Source organism: Oncorhynchus tshawytscha, linkage group LG24 (genome assembly GCF_018296145.1).
Source record: "Oncorhynchus tshawytscha isolate Ot180627B linkage group LG24, Otsh_v2.0, whole genome shotgun sequence".
Taxonomy (NCBI): domain Eukaryota; kingdom Metazoa; phylum Chordata; class Actinopteri; order Salmoniformes; family Salmonidae; genus Oncorhynchus; species Oncorhynchus tshawytscha.
The window spans coordinates 32,906,899-32,929,782 of record NC_056452.1 but is presented as its reverse complement, the minus strand read 5'-3'; the positions used below and the strand labels follow the sequence as shown (position 1 = coordinate 32,929,782).

Sequence of the window (22,884 nt, the reverse complement as noted above, 5' to 3'; positions counted from 1 at the left end):
ATGTGTGTGGCATGACAGACAGCAGACTGAGCATCTCTTTGTCATGGTGACGGTCTCTCTCTTCCCGTTCAGAATCCAGTCTTTGTTGAGTCCTGACATCACAGCAGCACCACGGCCTCATGGGAGCATCCTTGTGACTCATATACTGTAGTTTTACACACACACACACACACACACACACACACACACACACACACACACACACACACACACACACACACACATAGATACGCTCATATCACACACACACACACACACATATACACACATAGATATGCTCATATCACACACACACACACCATATCTCTCTCACACACACACACACACACATACACACACACACACACACATAGATACGCTCATATCACACACACACACACCATATCTCTCTCACACACACACACATACACACACACACATAGATATGCTCATATCACACACACACACACCATATCTCTCTCTCACACACACACACACACACACACACACACACACACACACACACCATATCACACACATAGATACGCTCATATCACACACACACACACACCATATCACACCCACAAACACACACACACACCATATCACACACACACATTGAAGTGTATTGGTGGCATACACAGTTTCAGATAACTGTGACCCTACGAGGTCGCCAGCCTGCTGTTTTTCTGTTGTACCTCAGGGGTATTCAACTCAGACAAGAAAAATGCAATCATTTGTGTGTTATTAGTTTAAGCAGACTGTGTTTGTCTGTTGTTGTGGCTTAGATGAAGATCAGATCACATTTGATGACCAATTTATGCAGAAATCCAGGTCATTCCAAAGGGTTTACATACTGTGTGTTGCTACTGTATATAAATGTGATACTTCAGGTTTTGATTTATTATAAATTATCAAACATTTCTAAAAAACTGTTTTTGCTTTGACATTATGGGGTATTGAGTGTAGATTGATTAGGAAAAATATATATTTAATCTATTTTAGAATAAGGCTGTAACTTAGCAAAATGTGGAAAAAGTCAAGGGGTCTGAATACTTTCCTAAGGCTCTGTAAATGCATATGCAGTGTATATAAACAGTGTAGCTAATGACGTTCTGTGTCCAGGGGATTGACTGTGTTTTGGTGGAACAGATATTCATTATTCAACTTCGAGAGAGGGATGGCGAAACTGTGGGAGGGAAAAAGGATGATGAAAGGAGAGGGTGGATCTCCGGATCTTCCAGAAGGTTGTGTGTTAGTGAGAGCCTTTTGAGCTGGTCTGCTGTAAATCACTAGGGGACTCCCTCCCAGCCTGCAGTGAGCCCAGCAGCTCTGTGACTAACTCAGTAAGGGGAGGAGGCAGGGGACTGAGGGCTGGAGGTAAGGGGGCAGGCAGGGGGCTGGAGGTAAGGGGAGGAGGCAGGGGGCTGAGAGCTGGAGGTAAGGGGAGGAGGCAGGGGACTGAGGGCTGGAGGGGGGAAGGAGGCAGGGGACTGAGGGCTGGAGGTAAGCGGGGCAGGCAGGGGGCTGGAGGTAAGGGGAGGAGGCAGGGGACTGAGGGCTGGAGGTAAGGGGGCTGGAGGTAAGGGGAGGAGGCAGGGGGCTGGAGGTAAGGGGGGAGGCAGGGGACTGAGGGACTGGCAGGGGGCTGGAGGTAAAGGGAGGAGGCAGGGGACTGAGGGCTGGAGGTAAGGGGGCAGGCAGGGGGCTGGAGGTAAGGGGAGGAGGCAGGGGACTGGAGGTAAGAGGGGGAGGCAGGGGACAGAGGGCTGGAGGCAAGGGAAGGAGGCAGGGGATTGAGGGCTGGAGGTAGGGGACTGAGGGCTGGAGGTAAGGGGAGGAGGCAGGGGGCTGGAGGTAAGGGGAGGAGGCAGGGGGCTGGAGGTAAGGGGGCTGAGGGCTGGAGCTGATGTAAAAGTATACAGTATGGACATGAAGGGGTTTTAGGTAGTCTGTCTGTTAGTTTATACAGTAGGGACATGAAGGGGTTTTAGGTAGTCTGTCTGTTAGTTTATACAGTAGGGACATGAAGGGTGTGTGTGTACAGTCTTCTGTGGATACCGAAGGTATAGTTCTGTGACACGTAAAGCGTTGTGTGTTGATAGTGTGTGTTTCATCTCAATGTCTCATGTCTGTCTCTGCTCTTCCTCTGACAGGTGTGAAGGTGGATTCAGCAGGCGGAGCGGGGGCCGGGCTGGGTGGAGTGGTTGCGTTTGGGGCGAAGTCCCCCGGCAGAGGGGGCCGTGGCGTTCTTCTCTTCCCAGAGATCTGCCTGATGGAGCTCCAGCTGCTGGCGTCAGGGTCACCTGATCTGGAGGTGTTGGGTCACGTGTTTCACAGCCTCTTGGGGGCCGTGAGGGCCAACCCCCGCAACGCTGCGCTGCTGTACCATCAGGTTATTATGCTGGCTACCTCTCATACCACTACCTGCACTTTGCCTGGATAAAGACGATTGAACCCTTGAAACAACAAAACAGAACCTGGATGTTGTTGTTTGTTGCAAGGGATCAGTTGTCCAGGAACCAAGAGAGACTGGGTCATCTGTCTTGTGTCTTCCTCCCTAATACTATGGTTAACCCCTCCTCTTCTACTGCTCACAGGGAGCGGTGAAGACCATTCTGACTGCTTTCCAGAGCATTCTGTCACAATCAGATTCCAGCTATGAAGACTGCCAGACGGTACTGGTGGAACTGCTGGTTGCCATGATGAGCCAACGAATCACAGCCGAGGAACTGGCCCTGTTGATCCGCCTCTTCCATGAGAAGAATCCGCCCACTGTGAGTAACAACCAATTATCATTATTGTATCGTATATAAATTAAAATAACGTTGTATTTGTCACCTTCACCGAATACAACAGGTGAAAACCTTACAACCTTACAGTGAAATGCTTACTTACAAGCCCTTAACCAACAATGCTTTATGAAGTTAAGAAAAAAATACAAATAAGTGTTAAGTAAAAAAAGAGTGCTAGATACTATAGATATAGATTATTGTACTGCTGTTGAGGGAGCTAGCATGCTTGCTATTATAGATTATTTACTGCTGTTGAGTGGGAGCTAGCATGCTAGTTACTTTAGATATAGATTATTGTACTGCTGTTGAGGGAGCTAGCATGCTAGTTACTAGATTATTGTACTGCTGTTGAGGGAGCTAGCATGCTAGTTACTATAGATTATTGTACATCTGTTGAGGGAGCTAACATGCTTGCTACTAAATATAAAGGTTACTGTACTGCTGTTGGGGGAGCTAGCATGCTTGCTATTATAGATTAATGTACGGCTGTCGAGGGAGCTAGCATGCTAGTTACTATATATAAAGATTATTGTACTGCTGTTGGGGGAGCTTGCATGCTAGTTACTATAGATTAATGTACTGCTGTTGAGGGAGCTAGCATGCTAATTACTATGGATTATTGTACTGCTGTTGAGGGAGCTAGCATGCTAATTACTATGGATTATTGTACTGCTGTTGAGGGAGCTAGCATGCTAATTACTATGGATTATTGTACTGCTGTTGAGGGAGCTAGCATGCTAATTACTATGGATTATTGTACTGCTGTTGAGGGAGCTAGCATGCTAGTTACTATGGATTATTGTACTGCTGTTGAGGGAGCTAGCATGCTAATTACTATGGATTATTGTACTGCTGTTGAGGGAGCTAGCATGCTAATTACTATAGATATATATTGTACTGCTGTTGAGGGAGCTAGCATGCTAGTTACTATAGATTATTGTACTGCTGTTGAGGGAGCTAGCATGCTTGCTAATATAGATTAATGTACTGCTGTTGAGGGAGCCAGCATGCTAGTTACTATATATTATTGTACTGCTGTTGAGGGAGCTAACATGCTAATTACTATAGATATATATTGTATTAGCCAGCATGCTAGTTACTATATATTATTGTACTGCTGTTGAGGGAGCTAGCATGCTAATTACTATAGATATATATTGTACTGCTGTTGAGGGAGCTAGCATGCTAGTTACTATAGATTATTGTACTGCTGTTGAGGGAGCTAGCATGCTTGCTAATATAGATTAATGTACTGCTGTTGAGGGAGCCAGCATGCTAGTTACTGTAGATATAGATTATTGTACTGCTTTTGAGGGAGCTAGCATGCTAGTTACTATATATTATTGTACTGCTGTGGAGGGAGCTAGCATCCTAGTTACTATAGATTATTGTACTGCTGTTGAGGGAGCTAGCATGCTTGCTATTATAGATTATTGTACTGCTGTTGAGGGAGCTAGCATGCTAGCTACTATATATAAAGATTATTGTACTGCTGTTGGGGGAGCTAGCATGCTTGCTATTATAGATTAATGTACGGCTGTTGAGGGAGCTAGCATGCTAGTTACTATAGATATAGATTATTGTACTGCTGTTGAGGGAGCTAGCATGCTAGTTACTATAGATTATTGTACTGCTGTTGAGGGAGCTAACTTTTCACTGCAGCTCTTATACATGGGGAAACTGTGGTTGTGTTTATTTATCAGGCTGCTGGCTCAGTTCAAACAGCTCCTCAGGTCTTCCTGGTCTGTTGTCATGTAAACCCTGTTTTCCTTTGGGTTCGACATGCACACAGTTATCTTTAACCTTAGTTGTCAGTATGACACATGTCCCCTGTTTCAATATCCTCCGCCTTTTGTTTGATCGTATGAATATGAATCACCCAGCTCGTGTGTGTGTGTGTGTGGCAGTGGAGGCTCCTCAGACGAGGAAGGAGGCTCCTCAGACGAGGAAGGAGGCTCCTCAGACGAGGAAGGAGATGTCTATCTTCCTCAGTGAATTTCATAAAAATACAAATAGTGAAACATTTTTAAATAAGTTTGACATTTTAAATACACCTATACTAAATATATTCACATCACCAAATAACAATTAAAATACCGTGTTTTGTAATGGTCTACAGTAGCCTCAACAGCACTCTGTAGGGTAGCACCATGGTGAAGCTGGATTTAAACTCTTCTCCGTCCTCCTCTGGGTACATTGACTTCAGTGCTACCTAAAGCTATCCAACACAGCTAGATGCAGGCGAGACGATGCAAGCTGGTATTGAATGTGTTGCTGTCTGTCACCTTGATTACTCAAATTTCTCTCACCCTGTGTGCACCTACATTATTAATGTTAATTTGTAGGCTATGTTGTAGCAACCTCATGATGGGTGTAGGGGAAATTACAGTATCATGTAGTAGCCCAAACCTGTCACTGTTATATTGAACTGGGTGAATATGAATGACAGTAACCTAAACCTATCACTGTTACATTGAACTGGGTGAATATGAATGACAGTAACCTAAACCTATCACTGTTACATTGAACTGGGTGAATATGAATGACAGTAACCTAAACCTATCACTGTTACATTGAACTGGGTGAATATGAATGACAGTAACCTAAACCTGTCACTGTTACATTGAACTGGGTGAATGACAGTAACCTAAACCTATCATGGGGCCACAGTGTCTCCTGACCCCTCCTGTCTCAGCCTCCAGTATTTATGCTGCAGTAGTTTGTGTCGGGGGGCTGGGGTCAGTTTGTTACTACATGATGCTGTTTGGGGTTTTAGGCTGGGTTTCTGTACAGCACTTTGAGATATCAGCTGATGTACGAAGGGCTATATAAATAAATTTGATTTGATTTTGATCACTGTTACATTGAACTGGGTGAATATTAATGACAGTAACCTAAACCTGTCACTGTTACATTGAACTGGGTGAATATGAATGATAGTAACCTAAACCTGTCACTGTTACATTGAACTGGGTGAATATGAATGAGAGTAACCTAAACCTGTCACTGTTACATTGAACTGGGTGAATGACAGTAACCTAAACCTGTCACTGTTACATTGAACTGGGTGAATATTAATGAGAGTAACCTAAACCTGTCACTGTTACATTGAACTGGGTGAATGGAATATGAATGACAGTAACCTAAACCTGTCACTGTTACATTGAACTGGGTGAATATGAATGAGAGTAACCTAAACCTGTCACTGTTACATTGAACTGGGTGAATGACAGTAACCTAAACCCGTCACTGTTACATTGAACTGGGTGAATATGAATGAGAGTAACCTAAACCTGTCACTGTTACATTGAACTGGGTGAATATGAATGAGAGTAACCTAAACCTGTCACTGTTACATTGAACTGGGTGAATATGAATGACAGTAACCTAAACCTGTCACTGTTACATTGAACTGGGTGAATATGAATGACAGTAACCTAAACCTGTCACTGTTACATTGAACTGGGTGAATATGAATGAGAGTAACCTAAACCTGTCACTGTTACATTGAACTGGGTGAATATGAATGACAGTAACCTAAACCTGTCACTGTTACATTGAACTGGGTGAATATGAATGACAGTAACCTAAACCTGTCACTGTTACATTGAACTGGGTGAATATGAATGACAGTAACCTAAACCTGTCACTGTTACATTGAACTGGGTGAATATTAATGACAGTAACCTAAACCTGTCACTGTTACATTGAACTGGGTGAATATGAATGACAGTAACCTAAACCTGTCACTGTTACATTGAACTGGGTGAATATGAATGAGAGTAACCTAAACCTGTCACTGTTACATTGAACTGGGTGAATGACAGTAACCTAAACCCGTCACTGTTACATTGAACTGGGTGAATATGAATTACAGTAACCTAAACCCATCACTGTTACATTGAACTGGGTGAATATGAATGAGAGTAACCTAAACCTGTCACTGTTACATTGAACTGGGTGAATATGAATGATAGTAACCTAAACCTATCACTGTTACATTGAACTGGGTGAAAGGAATATGAATGATAGTAACCTAAACCCATCACTGTTACATTGAACTGGGTGAATATGAATGAGAGTAACCTAAACCCATCACTGTTACATTGAACTGGGTGAATATGAATGAGAGTAACCTAAACCCATCACTGTTACATTGAACTGGGTGAATATGAATGAGAGTAACCTAAACCCATCACTGTTACATTGAACTGGGTGAATATGAATGAGAGTAACCTAAACCCATCACTGTTACATTGAACTGGGTGAATATGAATGAGAGTAACCTAAACCTGTCACTGTTACATTGAACTGGGTGAATATGAATGATAGTAACCTAAACCTATCACTGTTACATTGAACTGGGTGAAAGGAATATGAATGATAGTAACCTAAACCCATCACTGTTACATTGAACTGGGTGAATATGAATGAGAGTCATCCAATACACTGTAATAGAAGGCTATGCTCTGAAACACATCTTAAACTGCACCGACCACAGTGTGTGTTAGCCTTTCTACTCCATTTCCCTGTCGTCTGTATGTTTTCCCCTGTCGGGTTAGGGCTGTGGGTGGGCAGTCTGTGGGTGGGCAGTCTGTGGGTGGGCCGTCTGTGGGTGGGCCGTCTGTGGGTGGGCCGTCTGTGGGTGGGCCGTCTGTGGGTGGGTAATAGCAGGTGGTTTAGGTTATAGCAGGTGGTTTAGGTTATAGCAGGTGGTTTAGGTTATAGCAGGTGGTTTAGGTTATGGGTAGGTTATAGCAGGTGGTTTAGGGTATGGGTAGGTTATAGCAGGTGGTTTAGGTGTATGGGTAGGTTATACCAGGTGATTTAGGTTATGGGTAGGTTATATCAGGTGTTTAGGTTATGGAGTAGAATGTAGAGTTATCACACACACTATTGTAACGTCCCCTCTGCCCCAGGACATCCTACTGAAAGGCGTCCTCCAGATCGTCCAGGCCAACGTGGACATGGAACCTCTCTACTTCCTCTCCTATCCTATGATCCTCGGCGGCGCATCTTTCTCTGGCGGTACCTCCCCTGGCTCCCGACAAAATGGGGGGGCGGGGGGGAAGGGGGTCGGGATGCTGTGGAAGGGGGGGAAGCTGTCCCCGGGACGCAGGGAGGGGGATGGAAGAGAGGAACCAGGACATCTCAGGACCTCTCCGTGGCACGTTGCCCCGTTACACCTCCCTCTGGTGGGGCAGAACTGCTGGCCACACATGGCATCTGGGTTCTCTGCCTCTGTCTGGATAAAGGTGGCTAAGAATGAAGAGGGAGAGGGACATACAGAGAAGGGTAAGAGCACCCAATGAAATACGATGAGGGTACGAGGTTACGAGGTTTATGGATACGAGGTTTATGACATCACAGGCCACATGGAGTTATATCTCTATAGGTAAAATACATGATTACAGAGGCACAAAGATCATACCCCCAAGACATGCTAACCTCTCACCATTACAATAACAGGGGAGGTTAGCATTTTATATCATACCCCCAAGACATGCTAACCTCTCACCATTACAATAACAGGGGAGGTTAGCATTTTATATCATAATCACAAGACATGCTAACCTCTCACCATTACAATAACAGGGGAGGTTAGCATTTTATATCATACCCCCAAGACATGCTAACCTCTCACCATTACAATAACAGGGGAGGTTAGCATTTTATATCATAATCACAAGACATGCTAACCTCTCACCATTACAATAACAGGGGAGGTTAGCATTTTATATCATTCCCCCAAAGACATGCTAACCTCTCACCATTACAATAACAGGGGAGGTTAGCATTTTATATCATACCCCCAAGACATGCTAACCTCTCACCATTACAATAACAGGGGAGGTTAGCATTTTTGAGTGGTATGCTATTCATGAAAAAGGGGTACAACTCAACATTAGGAAGGTGTTCCTGATGCTGTGGACACTGTGTGAAGTCTGATAAAACGGCATCATGTTCACAACAGACCACTGAAGCTGGAACGACACACTCTGTTTGCACCAAAATAACTATGTAAACCACGCCCCTAAATATTATGAGCCCCCACCTCTAGCTGGGTTTGGTGTGGACTAGCCTGTGTTGGACTAGCCCGTGGGTGTGGGCTAGCCCGTGGGTGTGGGCTAGCCCGTGGGTGTGGGCTAGCCCGTGGGTGTGGGCTAGCCCGTGGGTGTGGGCTAGCCCGTGGGTGTGGGCTAGCCCGTGGGTGTGGGCTAGCCCGTGGGTGTGGGCTAGCCCGTGGGTGTGGGCTAGTATTGGTCAATCACATAAAGGAAACAAAACGGTAATGATTAATTAATTATGCTAAATCATGCAAATAGAACTATTTATAGCCAAATATAAGACAACTGCTGGGACTGCCCCATTAGAGCTCCTGATTGAGATGTGTACTACGGTGCATTGAGTTGGTTTAAACCTCTACAGCACACTGATAATACGGGAGGATTCATGTCAGATTGACTTCCCTGGTGGTGAATTTACACCACACTTCGTTTTCGTGTTACGCTCTAATCAATATTTCCAAGATCAAGAGGTCAATTAGAATGACTGGACATCTGACAGACTGTTATGTAAATATATAGCATAATGATGCTGTTATCTGTATTGTAGTAGAAAGGGTTCAAAACATACCCATCAAGTAAAATGCAACATCCATTTATAGCCATGTATGTAAAATCCTGCAATAGTTGTCATTGAATTGGTAAAATTCCTTTTTGCCTTCTTCTAATGCCTTTTTGATGCAGTGCCTTAGACCGCTGCGCCACTCGGGAGGCCCCTCTTGAAGGGGGAGTAATCTAAAAGTAATGGAAATGAGTCAGATTACTGGGTTCGGGAGTAATCTAAAAGTAATGGAAAGTAATCAGATTACTGGGTTCGGGAGTAATCTAAAAGTAGTGGAAAGTAATCAGATTACTCGTTTTGGGTTATCCACATTACGGATTTACAATTTTGGACAGGTAACTAGTAGCCTAACTGTAACGGACTACGTTTAGAAAGTAACCCACCCGACCCTGTGTGTTGGATCAGTTTAACAGAATGAATCACAGCTTCTCTCATCTTTCTATTGAAAAGTGGATGGATTTGTATGTTTTTCTCTGCGCTCCAGAGGAGGGGAAGGCTCCTACGTTGGAGCCCAACCTGGGGACCGTCCCTGATGGGCAGAGGGTGGTGGAGGAGAGCCTGATGCACGTTCTCTCCATGGGCTCCAAAGCCATGATGCTGCAGGTCTGGGCTGACCTCTCCACGGGAGTATTCACTTTCAGGTGGGCAGCAAAGGACACCGATGTGATACATTTCACTGACTGACTGATTGGCTGACTGATTGGCTGACTGATTGGCTGACTGGCTGGCTGACTGATTGACTGATTTGCTGACTGGCTGGCTGGCTGACTGACTGGTTGATTGGCTAACTGTTTGACTGACTGATTTTCTGACTGACTGAGTGACTAACGGATTTGCCCTGACTCCTCTCCTCAGGATGTGTATTGACCCTAATGATGAGATGAAGGCGGGGCTACTGGCCCAGGCAGAGTCAGGGGAGGGGCTAGTCTCACCTGGCAGTTGGCATCACCTGGGTATCAGCTACACCCAGCAGCCTGAGGGCAAGAAGAACATCCACGGACGCCTTGCCCTATGGGTCAACGGAGTCAGGTAGGACCCTCTCAAGATGGCCTTGACAACATGCTTGTTTCAGTAAAGATAGCCCAGACTAAAGATGGCCTTGACAACATGCTTGTTTCAGTAAAGACAGCCCAGACTAAAGATGACCTTGACAACATGCTTGTTTCAGTAAAGATAGCCCAGACTAAAGATGGCCTTGACAACATGCTTGTTTCAGTAAAGACAGCCCAGACTAAAGATGACCTTGACAACATGCTTGTTTCAGTAAAGATAGCCCAGACTAAAGATGGCCTTGACAACTTGCTTGTTTCAGCAAAGATAGCCCGGACTAAAGATGGCCTTGACAACATGCTTGTTTCAGTAAAGATAGCCCAGACAACATGCTTGTTTCAGTAAAGATAGCCCAGACTAAAGATGGCCTTGACAACATGCTTGTTTCAGTGAAGATGGCCTTGACAACATGCTTGTTTCAGTAAAGATAGCCCAGACTAAAGATGGCCTTGACAACATGCTTGTTTCAGTAAAGATAGCCCGGTCTGAAGATGGCCTTGACAACATGCTTGTTTCAGTAAAGACAGCCCAGACTAAAGATGACCTTGACAACATGCTTGTTTCAGTAAAGATAGCCCAGACTAAAGATGGCCTTGACAACATGCTTGTTTCAGTAAAGATAGCCCAGACTAAAGATGGCCTTGACAACATGCTTGTTTCAGCAAAGATAGCCCGGACTAAAGATGGCCTTGACAACATGCTTGTTTCAGTGAAGATGGCCTTGACAACATGCTTGTTTCAGTAAAGATAGCCCGGACTAAAGATGGCCTTGACAACATGCTTGTTTCAGTGAAGATGGCCTTGACAACATGCTTGTTTCAGTAAAGATAGCCCAGACATGGCCTTGACAACATGCTTGTTTCAGTAAAGATAGCCCAGGCTAAAGATGGCCTTGTCAACATGCTTGTTTCAGTAAAGATAGCCCAGACTAAAGATGGCCTTGACAACATGCTTGTTTCAGTAAAGATAGCCCAGACTAAAGATGGCCTTGACAACATGCTTGTTTCAGCAAAGATAGCCCGGACTAAAGATGGCCTTGACAACATGCTTGTTTCAGTAAAGATAGCCCGGACTAAAGATGGCCTTGACAACATGCTTGTTTCAGTGAAGATGGCCTTGACAACATGCTTGTTTCAGTAAAGATAGCCCAGACTAAATATGGCCTTGACAACATGCTTGTTTCAGTAAAGATAGCCCAGGCTAAAGATGGCCTTGACAACATGCTTGTTTCAGTAAAGATAGCCCAGGCTAAAGATGGCCTTGACAACATGCTTGTTTCAGTAAAGATAGCTCAGACTAAAGATGGCCTTGACAACATGCTTGTTTCAGTAAAGATAGCCCAGAATAAAGATGGCCTTGACAACATGCTTGTTTCAGTAAAGATAGCCCAGACTAAAGATGGCCTTGACAACATGCTTGTTTCAGTAAAGATAGCCCAGACTAAAGATGGCCTTGACAACATGCTTGTTTCAGTGAAGATGGCCTTGACAACATGCTTGTTTCAGTAAAGATAGCCCAGACTAAAGATGGCCTTGACAACATGCTTGTTTCAGCAAAGATAGCCCGGACTAAAGATGGCCTTGACAACATGCTTGTTTCAGTAAAGATAGCCCAGACTAAAGATGGCCTTGACAACATGCTTGTTTCAGTAAAGATAGCCCAGACTAAAGATGGCCTTGACAACATGCTTGTTTCAGTGAAGATGGCCTTGACAACATGCTTGTTTCAGTAAAGATAGCCCAGACTAAAGATGGCCTTGACAACATGCTTGTTTCAGTAAAGATAGCCCGGTCTGAAGATGGCCTTGACAACATGCTTGTTTCAGTAAAGATAGCCCGGTCTGAAGATGGCCTTGACAACATGCTTGTTTCAGTAAAGATAGCCCAGACTAAAGATGGCCTTGACAACATGCTTGTTTCAGTAAAGATAGCCCAGAATAAAGATGGCCTTGACAACATGCTTGTTTCAGTAAAGGTAGCCCAGGCTAAAGATGGCCTTGACAACATGCTTGTTTCAGTAAAGGTAGCCCAGACTAAAGATGGCCTTGACAACATGCTTGTTTCAGTAAAGGTAGCCCAGACTAAAGATGGCCTTGACAACATGCTTGTTTCAGTAAAGATAGCCCAGACTAAAGATGGCCTTGACAACATGCTTGTTTCAGTAAAGATAGCCCAGACTAAAGATGGCCTTGACAACATGCTTGTTTCAGTAAAGATAGCCCAGAATAAAGATGCCTTGACAACATGCTTGTTTCAGTAAAGGTAGCCCAGACTAAAGATGGCCTTGACAACATGCTTGTTTCAGTAAAGATAGCCCAGACTAAAGATGGCCTTGACAACATGCTTGTTTCAGTAAAGATAGCCCAGACAACATGCTTGTTTCAGTGAAGATGGCATTGACAACATGCTTGTTTCAGTAAAGATAGCCCAGACTAAAGATGGCCTTAACAACATGCTTGTTTCAGTAAAGATAGCCCAGACAACATGCTTGTTTCAGTGAAGATGGCATTGACAACATGCTTGTTTCAGTAAAGATAGCCCGGACTAAAGATGGCCTTGACAACATGCTTGTTTCAGTAAAGATAGCCCAGACTAAAGATGGCCTTGACAACATGGTTGTTTCAGTAAAGATAGCCCAGACTAAAGATGGCCTTGACAACATGCTTGTTTCAGTACAGATAGCCCAGACTAAAGATGGCCTTGACAACATACTTGTTTCAGTACAGATAGCCCAGACTAAAGATGGCCTTGACAACATACTTGTTTCAGTACAGATAGCCCAGACTAAAGATGGCCTTGACAACATGCTTGTTTCAGTGAAGATAGCCCAGACTAAAGATGGCCTTGACAACATGCTTGTTTCAGTAAAGATAGCCCAGACTAAAGATGGCCTTGACAACATGGTTGTTTCAGTAAAGATAGCCCAGACTAAACATAGCCCAGACAACATGCTCGTTTCAGTAAAGATAGCCCAGACTAAAGATGGCCTTGACAACATGCTTGTTTCAGTACAGATAGCCCAGACTAAAGATGGCCTTGACAACATACTTGTTTCAGTACAGATAGCCCAGACTAAAGATGGCCTTGACAACATACTTGTTTCAGTACAGATAGCCCAGACTAAAGATGGCCTTGACAACATGCTTGTTTCAGTGAAGATAGCCCAGACTAAAGATGGCCTTGACAACATGCTTGTTTCAGTGAAGATAGCCCGGTCTGAAGATGGCCTTGACAACATGCTTGTTTCAGTGAAGATGGCCTTGACAACATGCTTGTTTCAGCAAAGATAGCCCGGACTAAAGATGGCCTTGACAACATGCTTGTTTCAGTAAAGATAGCCCGGTCTGAAGATGGCCTTGACAACATGCTTGTTTCAGTAAAGATAGCCCAGACTAAAGATGGCCTTGACAACATGCTTGTTTCAGTAAAGATAGCCCAGACTAAAGATGGCCTTGACAACATGCTTGTTTCAGCAAAGATAGCCCGGACTAAAGATGGCCTTGACAACATGCTTGTTTCAGTAAAGATAGCCCAGACTAAAGATGGCCTTGACAACATGCTTGTTTCAGTGAAGATGGCCTTGACAACATGCTTGTTTCAGTAAAGATAGCCCGGTCTGAAGATGGCCTTGACAACATGCTTGTTTCAGTAAAGATAGCCCAGACTAAAGATGGCCTTGACAACATGCTTGTTTCAGTAAAGATAGCCCAGACTAAAGATGGCCTTGACAACATGCTTGTTTCAGTAAAGATAGCCCAGGCTAAAGATGGCCTTGACAACATGCTTGTTTCAGTAAAGATAGCCCAGGCTAAAGATGGCCTTGACAACATGCTTGTTTCAGTAAAGATAGCCCAGACAACATGCTTGTTTCAGTGAAGATGGCATTGACAACATGCTTGTTTCAGTAAAGATAGCCCAGACTAAAGATGGCCTTGACAACATGCTTGTTTCAGTAAAGATAGCCCAGGCTAAAGATGGCCTTGACAACATGCTTGTTTCAGTAAAGATAGCCCAGACTAAAGATGGCCTTGACAACATGCTTGTTTCAGTAAAGGTAGCCCAGACAACATGCTTGTTTCAGTGAAGATGGCATTGACAACATGCTTGTTTCAGTAAAGATAGCCCGGACTAAAGATGGCCTTGACAACATGCTTGTTTCAGTAAAGATAGCCCAGACTAAAGATGGCCTTGACAACATGCTTGTTTCAGCAAAGATAGCCCGGACTAAAGATGGCCTTGACAACATGCTTGTTTCAGTAAAGATAGCCCAGACTAAAGATGGCCTTGACAACATGCTTGTTTCAGTAAAGATAGCCCAGACTAAAGATGGCCTTGACAACATGCTTGTTTCAGTAAAGGTAGCCCAGACAACATGCTTGTTTCAGTGAAGATGGCATTGACAACATGCTTGTTTCAGTAAAGATAGCCCGGACTAAAGATGGCCTTGACAACATGCTTGTTTCAGTAAAGATAGCCCAGACTAAAGATGGCCTTGACAACATGGTTGTTTCAGTAAAGATAGCCCAGACTAAACATGGCCCAGACAACATGCTTGTTTCAGTAAAGATAGCCCAGACTAAAGATGGCCTTGACAACATACTTGTTTCAGTACAGATAGCCCAGACTAAAGATGGCCTTGACAACATACTTGTTTCAGTACAGATAGCCCAGACTAAAGATGGCCTTGACAACATGCTTGTTTCAGTGAAGATAGCCCAGACTAAAGATGGCCTTGACAACATGCTTGTTTCAGTGAAGATAGCCCGGTCTGAAGATGGCCTTGACAACATGCTTGTTTCAGTGAAGATGGCCTTGACAACATGCTTGTTTCAGCAAAGATAGCCCGGACTAAAGATGGCCTTGACAACATGCTTGTTTCAGTAAAGATAGCCCGGTCTGAAGATGGCCTTGACAACATGCTTGTTTCAGTAAATATAGCCCAGACTAAAGATGGCCTTGACAACATGCTTGTTTCAGTAAAGATAGCCCAGACTAAAGATGGCCTTGACAACATGCTTGTTTCAGCAAAGATAGCCCGGACTAAAGATGGCCTTGACAACATGCTTGTTTCAGTAAAGATAGCCCAGACTAAAGATGGCCTTGACAACATGCTTGTTTCAGTGAAGATGGCCTTGACAACATGCTTGTTTCAGTAAAGATAGCCCAGACTAAAGATGGCCTTGACAACATGCTTGTTTCAGTAAAGATAGCCCAGGCTAAAGATGGCCTTGACAACATGGTTGTTTCAGTAAAGATAGCCCAGGCTAAAGATGGCCTTGACAACATGCTTGTTTCAGTAAAGGTAGCCCAGACTAAAGATGGCCTTGACAACATGCTTGTTTCAGTAAAGATAGCCCAGACTAAAGATGGCCTTGACAACATGCTTGTTTCAGTAAAGATAGCCCAGACAACATGCTTGTTTCAGTGAAGATGGCATTGACAACATGCTTGTTTCAGTGAAGATGGCATTGACAACATGCTTGTTTCAGTAAAGATAGCCCAGACTAAAGATGGCCTTGACAACATGCTTGTTTCAGTAAAGATATCCCAGACAACATGCTTGTTTCAGTGAAGATGGCATTGACAACATGCTTGTTTCAGTAAAGATAGCCCGGACTAAAGATGGCCTTGACAACATGCTTGTTTCAGTAAAGATAGCCCAGACTAAAGATGGCCTTGACAACATGGTTGTTTCAGTAAAGATAGCCCAGACTAAACATAGCCCAGACAACATGCTTGTTTCAGTAAAGATAGCCCAGACTAAAGATGGCCTTGACAACATGCTTGTTTCAGTACAGATAGCCCAGACTAAAGATGGCCTTGACAACATACTTGTTTCAGTACAGATAGCCCAGACTAAAGATGGCCTTGACAACATACTTGTTTCAGTACAGATAGCCCAGACTAAAGATGGCCTTGACAACATGCTTGTTTCAGTGAAGATAGCCCAGACTAAAGATGGCCTTGACAACATGCTTGTTTCAGTGAAGATAGCCCGGTCTGAAGATGGCCTTGACAACATGCTTGTTTCAGTGAAGATGGCCTTGACAACATGCTTGTTTCAGCAAAGATAGCCCGGACTAAAGATGGCCTTGACAACATGCTTGTTTCAGTAAAGATAGCCCGGTCTGAAGATGGCCTTGACAACATGCTTGTTTCAGTAAAGATAGCCCAGACTAAAGATGGCCTTGACAACATGCTTGTTTCAGTAAAGATAGCCCAGACTAAAGATGGCCTTGACAACATGCTTGTTTCAGCAAAGATAGCCCGGACTAAAGATGGCCTTGACAACATGCTTGTTTCAGTAAAGATAGCCCAGACTAAAGATGGCCTTGACAACATGCTTGTTTCAGTAAAGATAGCCCGGTCTGAAGATGGCCTTGACAACATGCTTGTTTCAGTAAAGATAGCCCAGACTAAAGATGGCCTTGACAACATGCTTGTTTCAGTAAAGATAGCCCAGACTAAAGATGGCCTTGACAACATGCTTGTTTCAGTAAAGATAGCCCAGGCTAAAGATGGCCTTGACAACATGCTTGTTTCAGTAAAGATAGCCCAGGCTAAAGATGGCCTTGACAACATGCTTGTTTCAGTAAAGATAGCCCAGACTAAAGATGGCCTTGACAACATGCTTGTTTCAGTAAAGATAGCCCAGACTAAAGATGGCCTTGACAACATGCTTGTTTCAGTAAAGGTAGCCCAGACAACATGCTTGTTTCAGTGAAGATGGCATTGACAACATGCTTGTTTCAGTAAAGATAGCCCGGACTAAAGATGGCCTTGACAACATGCTTGTTTCAGTAAAGATAGCCCAGACTAAAGATGGCCTTGACAACATGCTTGTTTCAGTAAAGATAGCCCAGACTAAAGATGGCCTTGACAACATGCTTGTTTCAGCAAAGATAGCCCGGACTAAAGATGGCCTTGACAACATGCTTGTTTCAGTAAAGATAGCCCAGACTAAAGATGGCCTTGACAACATGCTTGTTTCAGTGAAGATGGCCTTGACAACATGCTTGTTTCAGTAAAGATAGCCCGGTCTGAAGATGGCCTTGACAACATGCTTGTTTCAGTAAAGATAGCCCAGACTAAAGATGGCCTTGACAACATGCTTGTTTCAGTAAAGATAGCCCAGACTAAAGATGGCCTTGACAACATGCTTGTTTCAGTAAAGATAGCCCAGGCTAAAGATGGCCTTGACAACATGCTTGTTTCAGTAAAGATAGCCCAGGCTAAAGATGGCCTTGACAACATGCTTGTTTCAGTAAAGATAGCCCAGACTAAAGATGGCCTTGACAACATGCTTGTTTCAGTAAAGATAGCCCAGACTAAAGATGGCCTTGACAACATGCTTGTTTCAGTAAAGGTAGCCCAGACAACATGCTTGTTTCAGTGAAGATGGCATTGACAACATGCTTGTTTCAGTAAAGATAGCCCGGACTAAAGATGGCCTTGACAACATGCTTGTTTCAGTAAAGATAGCCCAGACTAAAGATGGCCTTGACAACATGCTTGTTTCAGTAAAGATAGCCCAGACTAAAGATGGCCTTGACAACATGCTTGTTTCAGTAAAGGTAGCCCAGACAACATGCTTGTTTCAGTGAAGATGGCATTGACAACATGCTTGTTTCAGTAAAGATAGCCCGGACTAAAGATGGCCTTGACAACATGCTTGTTTCAGTAAAGATAGCCCGGTCTGAAGATGGCCTTGACAACATGCTTGTTTCAGTGAAGATGGCCTTGACAACATGCTTGTTTCAGCAAAGATAGCCCGGACTAAAGATGGCCTTGACAACATGCTTGTTTCAGTAAAGATAGCCCGGTCTGAAGATGGCCTTGACAACATGCTTGTTTCAGTAAAGATAGCCCAGACTAAAGATGGCCTTGACAACATGCTTGTTTCAGTAAAGATAGCCCAGACTAAAGATGGCCTTGACAACATGCTTGTTTCAGCAAAGATAGCCCGGACTAAAGATGGCCTTGACAACATGCTTGTTTCAGTAAAGATAGCCCAGACTAAAGATGGCCTTGACAACATGCTTGTTTCAGTGAAGATGGCCTTGACAACATGCTTGTTTCAGTAAAGATAGCCCAGACTAAAGATGGCCTTGACAACATGCTTGTTTCAGTAAAGATAGCCCAGGCTAAAGATGGCCTTGACAACATGCTTGTTTCAGTAAAGATAGCCCAGACTAAAGATGGCCTTGACAACATGCTTGTTTCAGTAAAGATAGCCCAGGCTAAAGATGGCCTTGACAACATGCTTGTTTCAGTAAAGATAGCCCAGGCTAAAGATGGCCTTGACAACATGCTTGTTTCAGTAAAGATAGCCCAGGCTAAAGATGGCCTTGACAACATGCTTGTTTCAGTAAAGATAGCCCAGACTAAAGATGGCCTTGACAACATGCTTGTTTCAGTAAAGATAGCCCAGGCTAAAGATGGCCTTGACAACATGCTTGTTTCAGTAAAGATAGCCCAGACTAAAGATGGCCTTGACAACATGCTTGTTTCAGTAAAGATAGCCCAGAATAAAGATGGCCTTGACAACATGCTTGTTTCAGTAAAGATAGCCCAGACTAAAGATGGCCTTGACAACATGCTTGTTTCAGTAAAGATAGCCCAGACAACATGCTTGTTTCAGTGAAGATGGCATTGACAACATGCTTGTTTCAGTAAAGATAGCCCAGGCTAAAGATGGCCTTGACAACATGCTTGTTTCAGTAAAGATGGCCCAGGCTAAAGATGGCCTTGACAACATGCTTGTTTCAGTAAAGATAGCCCAGACTAAAGATGGCCTTGACAACATGCTTGTTTCAGTAAAGATAGCCCAGAATAAAGATGGCCTTGACAACATGCTTGTTTCAGTAAAGGTAGCCCAGACTAAAGATGGCCTTGACAACATGCTTGTTTCAGTAAAGATAGCCCAGACTAAAGATGGCCTTGACAACATGGTTGTTTCAGTAAAGATAGCCCGGACTAAAGATGGCCTTGACAACATGCTTGTTTCAGTAAAGATAGCCCAGACTAAAGATGGCCCTGACAACATGGTTGTTTCAGTAAAGATAGCCCAGACTAAAGATGCTTGTTTCAGTAAAGATAGCCCAGACTAAAGATGGCCTTGACAACATGCTTGTTTCAGTAAAGATAGCCCAGACAACATGCTTGTTTCAGTGAAGATGGCCCAGACAACATGCTTGTTTCAGTAAAGATAGCCCAGACTAAAGATGGCCTTGACAACATGCTTGTTTCAGTAAAGATAGTCCAGGCTAAAGCAGGACTGTGTTTATTGGGGAGTCCTTCCCCGTTTCCATCCATTTTCTTCAATTTAATACCTAATGAACAGGACCGTGATGTGATTTTCTTGTTTTCTGATTGGTCCCCATCTAGGAAGTGTGAGGTGTCTCTGGACTACACGTTACCCAGGAAGTCCAGCCTGTCTTCAGACAGCAACAAGACCTTCTGTCTGCTGGGACACTGTACGGGACACAGTGAGGACGTGACCAGACAGGGTGGACAGTACGACATGGGCACTGTGCTGCTCTTTAACGGTACCAAGCTGTGTGTGAGAGAAAGAGAGCTCCTCTGAGGTCTCACCATAAACAAGAGCTGTAAAACCCATATGGAATAAATTAAACATACACATTCAACAACCAGTAATAAAGCACATATCCTGGCCTGAGCCTTGGCTGGCATCCTGCCTCTGGGCTGCGTCTCTATCTGGCATCCTGCCTCTGGGCTGTGTCTCTGTCTGGCATCCTGCCTCTGGGCTGTGTCTCTGTCTGGCATCCTGCCTCTGGGCTGTGTCTCTGTCTGGCATCCTGCCTCTGGGCTGTGTCTCTGTCTGGCATCCTACCTCTGGGCTGAGCCTTGGCTGGCATCCTACCTCTGGGCTGAGCCTTGGCTGGCATCCTGCCTCTGGGCTGTGTCTCTATCTGGCATCCTGCCTCTGGGCTGTGTCTCTGTCTGGCATCCTGCCTCTGGGCTGTGTCTCTGTCTGGCATCCTACCTCTGGCCTGAGCCTTGTCTGGCATCCTACCTCTGGCCTGAGCCTTGGCTGGCATCCTGCCTCTGGCCTGAGCCTTGGCTGGCATCCTGCCTCTGGGCTGAGCCTTGGCTGGCATCCTGCCTCTGGGCTGAGCCTTGGCTGGCATCCTGCCTCTGGGCTGAGCCTTGGCTGGCATCCTGCCTCTGGGCTGAGCCTTGGCTGGCATCCTGCCTCTGGGCTGAGCCTTGGCTGGCATCCTGCCTCTGGGCTGAGCCTTGGCTGGCATCCTGCCTCTGGGCTGAGCCTTGGCTGGCATCCTGCCTCTGGGCTGAGCCTTGGCTGGCATCCTGCCTCTGGGCTGAGCCTTGGCTGGCATCCTGCCTCTGGGCTGAGCCTTGGCTGGCATCCTGCCTCTGGGCTGAGCCTTGGCTGGCATCCTGCCTCTGGGCTGAGCCTTGGCTGGCATCCTGCCTCTGGGCTGAGCCTTGGCTGGCATCCTGCCTCTGGGCTGAGCCTTGGCTGGCATCCTGCCTCTGGGCTGAGCCTTGGCTGGCATCCTGCCTCTGGGCTGAGCCTTGGCTGGCATCCTGCCTCTGGGCTGTGTCTCTGTCCGTGTTTAATCTGTTCCAGCCAACCCCTTGGTACCTTCTCTCTCTCACTTGCACACGTCTGTCTCTCTGTGTTGTTGTTGGGGATATAACTCAACATTGCTCTCTGCTGGTCATTTAAAGTTGTGCGCCCTCCTGACAGAGCTGGTGTAACCGAGTCAGGTTTGTAGACCTCCTTGTTCACACACGCTTTTTCAGTTTTGCCCACAAATGTTCGATGGGATTGAGGTCAGGGCTTTGTGATTGCCACTCCAATACCTTGACTTTGTTGTCCTTAAGCCATTTTGCCACAACTTTGGAAGTATGCTTGGGGTCATTGTCCATTTGGAAGACCCATTTGCGACCAAGCTTTAACTTCCTGACTGATGTCTTGAGTTGTTGCTTCAATATATCCACATACTTTTCCAGCCTCATGATGCCATCTATTTTGTGAAGTGCACCAGATCCTCCTGCAGCAAAGCACCCCCACAACATAATGCTGCCACCTCCATGCTTCACGGTTGGGATGGTGTTCTTTGGCTTGCAAGCCTCCCCTTTTTCCTCCAAACATAACGATGGTCATTATGGCCAAACCGTTCTATTTTTGTTTCATCAGACCAGAGGACATTTCTCCAAAAAGTACGATCTTTGTCCCCATGTGCAGTTGCAAACTGTAGTCTGGCTTTTTTATGGCGGTTTTGGAGCAGTGGCTTCTTCCTTGCTGAGCGGCCTTTCAGGAAATGTCGATATATGACTTGTTTTACTGTGGATATAGATACTTTTGTACCTGTTTCCTCCAGCATCTTCACAAGGTCCTTTGCTTTTGTTCTGGGATTGATTTACTCTTTTTGTACCAAAGTACATTCATCTCTAGGAGACAGAACGCATCTCCTTCCTGAGCACTATGATGGCTGCGTGGTCCCATGGTGTTTATACTTGTGTACTATTGTTTGTATAGATGAACGTGGTACCTTCAGGCATTTGGAAATTGCTCCCAAGGATGAACCAGACTTGTGGAGGTCTACAATTTTTTTTTGAGGTCTTGGCTGAGGTCTTTATTTTGATTTTCCCATAATGTCAAGCAAAGAGGCACTGAGTTTGAAGGTAGGCCTTGAAATATATCCACAGGTACACCTCCAATTGACTCAAATGACGTAAATTAGCCTATCAGAAGCTTCTAAAGCCATGACATCATCTTCTGGAATTGTTCAAGCTGTTTAAAGGCACAGTCAACTTAGTGTATGTAAACTTCTGACCCACTGGAATTGTGATACAGTGAATTATAAGTGAAATAATCCTTGTCATGCACAAAGTAGATGTGTATGTGACAAATAACATTTGATTTGACATGGTTAGCAGATGTTAATGCGAGTGTAGCAAAATGCTTGTGCTTCTAGTTCTGACCATGCAGAAATATAAGATGTCCTAACCGACTTGCCAAAACTATAGTTTAACAAGAAATGTGTGGAGAGGTTGAAAAACACGTTTTAATGTCTCCATCCTAAGTGTACCTTATTAAATATTTTTTATTGAGAAAGCATATCTTGCTTGCTGTCGACTTTTCAAGCTGTGTGGTATGGCCAGGGTGTTTCTATTGTGTAAGGTAGTGTTGTTGCTAGCATGTTGACCAGCATCCTGGGCTGGAGAACAGCTTTTCTCTGGGACCATGCCTTCTGGAGGACAGAGCTTTTCTCTGGGACCATGCCTTCTGGAGAACAGAGCTGTTCTCTGGGACCATGCCTTCTGGAGAACAGAGCTTTTCTCTGGGACCATGCCTTCTGGAGAACAGAGCTGTTCTCTGGGACCATGCCTTCTGGAGAACAGAGCTGTTCTCTGGGACCATGCCTTCTGTAGGACAGAGC

At 44.7% G+C, this 22,884-nt stretch overlaps 1 protein-coding gene across 1 annotated transcript in view; it reads left to right on the top strand.

Moving 5' to 3' along the window:
- LOC112237442 (lysosomal-trafficking regulator-like) overlaps positions 1-22,884 on the top strand; it is a gene marked incomplete at its 5' end in the record, with an annotated part of 134,499 nt that overhangs the window by 66,377 nt on the left and 45,238 nt on the right. Inside the window, 6 exon segments of the mRNA XM_042305698.1 lie at positions 2,136-2,374; positions 2,580-2,756; positions 7,694-8,069; positions 9,886-10,042; positions 10,257-10,430; positions 19,838-19,998. Of these exon segments, the coding sequence (XP_042161632.1) occupies positions 2,136-2,374; positions 2,580-2,756; positions 7,694-8,069; positions 9,886-10,042; positions 10,257-10,430; positions 19,838-19,998 (1,284 nt within the window).